Raw genomic sequence first — 5000 nt, 5'->3', positions numbered from 1 at the left:
TGTACCTCCACTGCGCGCAAACCCTAAACCCTAAACCCTAAACCCTAAACCCTGAATAGGTCTGCTGCAAGAAGGGAGAAAACTTCTCAAAAATGCTACGCTATTTAGGGTTTACAACTTAGGGTTTAGGGTTTGGGGTTTAGGGTTTATTGCTAAGCGGTTACGGCATGCGGTCTAGGGTTTATAATTTAGGGTTTAGGGTTTAGGGTTTAGGGTTTACTGCTAGAGAATTGAAAAGGCCTACCCGGACGCGCTAGCAAGAGAACACCGGGCTCGAGCAGCAACGCCGATTAGCTGCAGCAACCCCCAAACCCTAAACCCTAAACCCTAAACCCTCGTTCCCTGCTGAATACGGCATAGTGGTAGATGTACGATGCTTTGTCCACCTCGATGCATTTTATCGTTTTTAGGGTTTAGGGTTTAGGGTTTAGGGTTTGGGGGTTTAGGGTTTAGGGTTTAGGGTTTACGGTGGTTTGGTAGTGTAATTCGAGTTGTCTGAGTTCTTTTTCTCTGTCTCCTAACTGCAGCAAGCGGTCGAGGTGTCTGCCCAAGACAGCAATTAAAGAGTTCTCTAAGGAAGTTAAGTTATTCGGGAGACAGTCTGTCTCTTCTTGCTGCAGCAGCTGCTGCAAGCTAAACCACGAAACATCTTTTAATGAGCCCCCTCCAGCAGCAAAAGCTAAGCGAGACAAAAACCCTTGCACTTCTCCTTCGCTTAAACCCTAGCATACACACACATTCACCCTAAACCCTAAACCCTAAACCCTAAACCCTTAACCCTTAACGCGCAATAATAATCTCCATATCCTACAAACCCTAAGCCCTAAACAAAAATACGCAGTAAACTCTAAACTATCAATATACAAACTATACAAACCCTAAACCCTAAACCCTAAACCCTAGATCTCGTTAGTTGCTATTATATATAAAACCCTAGCTGAGGTATACAAACCCCAAACCCCCTCAACTCTAACAGACGCATAAACCCTAAACCCCCCTAAACCCTAATACAGCAGCGGAAACCGTAGACCTCAACTAAAACCTAACAAATGAATAAACCCTAAACCCTAAACCCTAAACACTAAACCCCACAAGCAAGGAGAAAGAAGAAGGGGCGGCTACCATGGGCTGCTGCTAATGCAAGGGCTAATAAAGGTTTAGGGTTTAGGGTTTAGGGTTTAGGGTTTTGATGATAGATACGGGTGGGAGGTAGATTCTATCGATTGGCGGTTGGCCATCGAATGTTTCCTCTCCATACTGCAGGGCAGGGTTTGCTGCTGCTGCAGCTGCTGCTGTTGTAGTTGCTGCTGCTGCTGCTGCTGCTGTTCCTGCTGCTGCGGAGACACTCGGATCTGCCCAGTGAGGCACCACACGCGCAGGTGTCTCCTGAAGCTGCTTGCGTCTCCACCCCACACCCAAACGACCCCCGCCAGTGCAGCCCCACGCGTACAGCTCCCCGTTCCTGTACAAACCCTAAACCCTAAACCCTAAACCCTAAACCCTAAATGCTAAACCCTAAACACTAAACCCTAAAGCCTAGTGTTTGTTCCATAACACTTCTTAATTCAATACAGACAAAAGCTATCATGATGATGATGGTGATGATGATAATGCGTAGAGCAGCAGCAGCAGCAGCAGCAGTCCAGCAGCAGCAGCAGCAACACTCCAGCAGCAGCATCACAAACAATACAAGCAGCAAAAGCCCCATCCGCAGTCCCATCAACAGCAGCAGCAGCAGCAGAAGCAGCAGAAGCAGCAGGAGCAGCAGCAGCAGAAGTATTTACCCTGCCATCATCTGTAACAGCAAGAAAGTGATCAGCCGAAGCAGCAACAGAGGAGACAGCTGGAACACCTTGAGGGCCTTCAAGTTGAAGAAAAAGTTTAGGCGTTAATATATCTTGTGCCGAGCAGAGACACTCCGACTTACCCCACACCCACAGTTCTCCGGCAGCAGATATGCATGCAGACGCACTCCCTCCTGCTGCTATCTCTCTAACCTGCATGAACACATAAACTTATTTATTTATTTATTTATTTATTTATTTATTTATTTATTTGTTTAATAATAATAGGGCAAATGGTTTATTAATAAACAATAAACAAACAAGTTGCAGTTAAACGAAGGAAATAAATAAACAAATTAAATTAATAATAAATTTTTTTGCTCAACTACCACCAACAACAGCAGCAACAGCAGCAGCAAAAGGAGTAGCAGCAGCAGCAAGAGGAGTAGCAGCAGCAGCAAGAAAAGTAGCAGCAGCAGCACCACCACCAGCAACAGCAGCAGCAACAGTAGCAGTAGCACCACCACCACTACTACCAGCAACAGCAGCAGCACGAGCAGCAGCAGCAGCAGCAGCAGCAGCAGCAGCAGCAGCAGCAGCAGGAAGAGGAGAGGGGTGCACCTGAACATTAGTAGGAAATTTAACATTTGCAGGTGTATATACATTGGCTGAGCTCCCTAAGCCCAGACGCCCATAGAAACCCGCACCCCACGAATAAAGATAACCGCGAATTGTTAAAGCTAAGACGTGACTCTGGCCTAAAAAGGAGACAAAAAGGAGACAGAAAGGAGACAGAAAGGAGACATATAGAGACAGGCAGGAACGATAGAGAAAGGGGACAAAAAGGAGACAAAAAGGAGACAAAAGGAGACAAAAGGAGACAGAAAGAAGACAGAAAGGAGACACATAGAGACAGGCAGGAAGGATGGAGAAAGGGGACAAAAAGGAGACAAAACGAGACAGAAAGGAGACAAATAGAGACAAATAGAGACAAATAGAGACAAATAGAGACAAATAGAGACAAATAGAGACAAATGTTAAATGTAACCCCGAGTAGTTAAATAGACGGAGGGGAAGGAGACAAAAAGGAGACAAAAAGGAGACAGAGAAGAGACAAAAATGAGACAGACAAAATGAGACAGATAAAAGAAGACAGACAAAAGGATACAGATAAAAGAAGACAGACAAAAGGAGACAGATAAAAGGAGACAGATAAAAGGAGCAGATAAAAGGAGGAGACAAACAAAGAAAAAGAAGAGACATAATATATTTGTATCTTACCGAGTGCAACCTTCGTGACAGGAGAAGAGATAGAGACAGCGTGGGGTGTACAGACAGCTCCACTAAGGAGCTTCTCGCCTAGACCCAGTCTACCGCTCTCTGCTGAACCCCACATATATAACTGACCTGCTTGCTGGGTGTCTTGAAACCCTGCTGGTGCTGCTGTTGGTGCTGCAGCAGGTGCTCCTGCTGCTGCAGCAGGTGCTGCTGCTGCAGTAATATCTGTATCTTTAATACCCGCTGTGATGCATGCGCTGTAGTTGGAAGCAGCAAAGACATCGATAGCATTACGAAGTGCAGATACACCCTGAGGTGTATAGGCAGGTCTAGTATTTCCTAAACCTAACTGGCCGTAAGTATTATCACCCCAAGCAAAGACAGCACCATGAAGAATAATAATAAGACAATGATTGTCTCCGCATGCAATCTGTTTTACAGGGAGAGAGAAGCAATCTAATAAGAAGGGTTCGTACTGCTCTTCTGTCTCCTCAGCTCCTACACCTAGCTGCCCTTTATCATTATTACCCCACACCCACATACAGCCTGCAGATGTTAATGCTGCTGTATGTTGAGCTCCGCATGCAACGTTGCACAGACTCCAAGCGCTCGGTCCTGCTGCTGCTGCTGCTGTTGCTGCACCAAGTGTATCCCCAGCACCAGCACCAGCAGCAGCAGCAGCAGCAGCAGCAGCAGGTAAATATATATCTCCAATGCGACCGGGCCCCACATGTGCAGCTAACTGAATTCTTAGATCTGCAACAAACATTTTATTTCTAAGTTCGTTAACAAAAACAGGATAAGGTTGATTGCTGGTGCTGCTGCTGCTGCTGCTGCTGCTGCTGCTGATGCCTAGTCTGCTGTTGCTGCCAACCCCCCAACATAATATGTCTCCTTGCACAGTAACTGCAGCAGAATGATATGGTGCTGCTGCTACCTGCAGCACAGGAGACTCTAAGCTGCGCACCTGCTGCGGCTGAGGAGACACACCCCCCGTGCTGCTGTCTATAAACCCTAATCCTAGCCCGAAGCCAGACCCCCAAGCATATAAACCTCCTGCTGCAGATACAGCTAAAGTATGAAATGCTCCGCATGCAATCTGCAGCAAACAAACACACAAACAACACATGCAATATGCAACAGCAGCAGCAGCAGCAGCAACAGCAGCAACAGCAGCAGCAAGAGCTACGGGGCAGGAGAAAGAGCAGCAGCAGCAACAGCAACAGCAGCAGCAGCAACAGCATAAAGCTCTATGAACCCCTTAAGTAAAGTTAAGGGTAGCATAATAGAGCATGATGAAGAGCAGCAGCGCAGCAGATGAACAGCAACAACAGCAGCAAGTGAAGAGCAGCAGCAAATGCTGCTAGAATGTAGTTTTGATATATATATATATATAGACACTAACCTGAATAATAGGTATACCCCCTAGCGTCTCTATTAAGCGTGGTGTATGAGCATCTGCTTCGTCTCCATGTCCTAACTTATAAAATGCGCCTCTGCCCCAGGTGTATGCGCGGCCTGATCTATCTACTGCAGCACTATGACTCTCTCCTGCAGCAACAAATGTTATTTGCTGCTGCAGCAAACCCTCTATCAATGTCGGCTCCAAGGCCCCTCGAGTGTGTCCTAAGCCTAAACGTCCCCCTGCTGAACTCATGCACAAACAGAGACACTTAAGGAGACACCTAAGGAGACAGCTGAGGAGACAGCTGAGGAGACAGTCAAGGAGACAGTTAGGGAGACAGGGAGGGTGATAGAGAAGGAGACAGAGAAGGAGATAGTTGAGGAGACAGTTGAGGAGACAGTTGAGGAGACACTTAAGGAGACAGGCAAGGAGACAATTAAGGAGACAGTTAAGAAGATAGAAGGGAGATGGAGGAGACAGAAGAAAAGGAGACAAACAAAGGAGAGGGAGATTAAAGGTAAGGAGACAGCTAA

General features: G+C 46.6%; 1 protein-coding gene across 1 annotated transcript in view; it reads right to left on the bottom strand.

Annotated features, from left to right (window-relative positions):
- Window positions 1–5000, bottom strand: part of EAH_00032390 (hypothetical protein) — a gene marked incomplete at both ends in the record, with an annotated part of 7472 nt that overhangs the window by 1341 nt on the left and 1131 nt on the right. Inside the window, 6 exons of the mRNA XM_013392308.1 lie at window positions 1–10; window positions 245–294; window positions 468–722; window positions 953–969; window positions 1259–1462; window positions 3066–4161. The exon at window positions 1–10 is cut by the window's left edge and continues 141 nt beyond it. Of these exons, the coding sequence (XP_013247762.1) occupies window positions 1–10; window positions 245–294; window positions 468–722; window positions 953–969; window positions 1259–1462; window positions 3066–4161 (1632 nt within the window). The remainder of the gene's footprint in view (window positions 11–244; window positions 295–467; window positions 723–952; window positions 970–1258; window positions 1463–3065; window positions 4162–5000) is intronic.

Source organism: Eimeria acervulina, genomic scaffold (genome assembly GCF_000499425.1).
Source record: "Eimeria acervulina Houghton genomic scaffold, Eah_scaff313, whole genome shotgun sequence".
Taxonomy (NCBI): Eukaryota; Apicomplexa; class Conoidasida; order Eucoccidiorida; family Eimeriidae; genus Eimeria; species Eimeria acervulina.
Note: the sequence above shows the minus strand (reverse complement) of the source record. Positions and strands in the feature narration are given on the sequence as shown.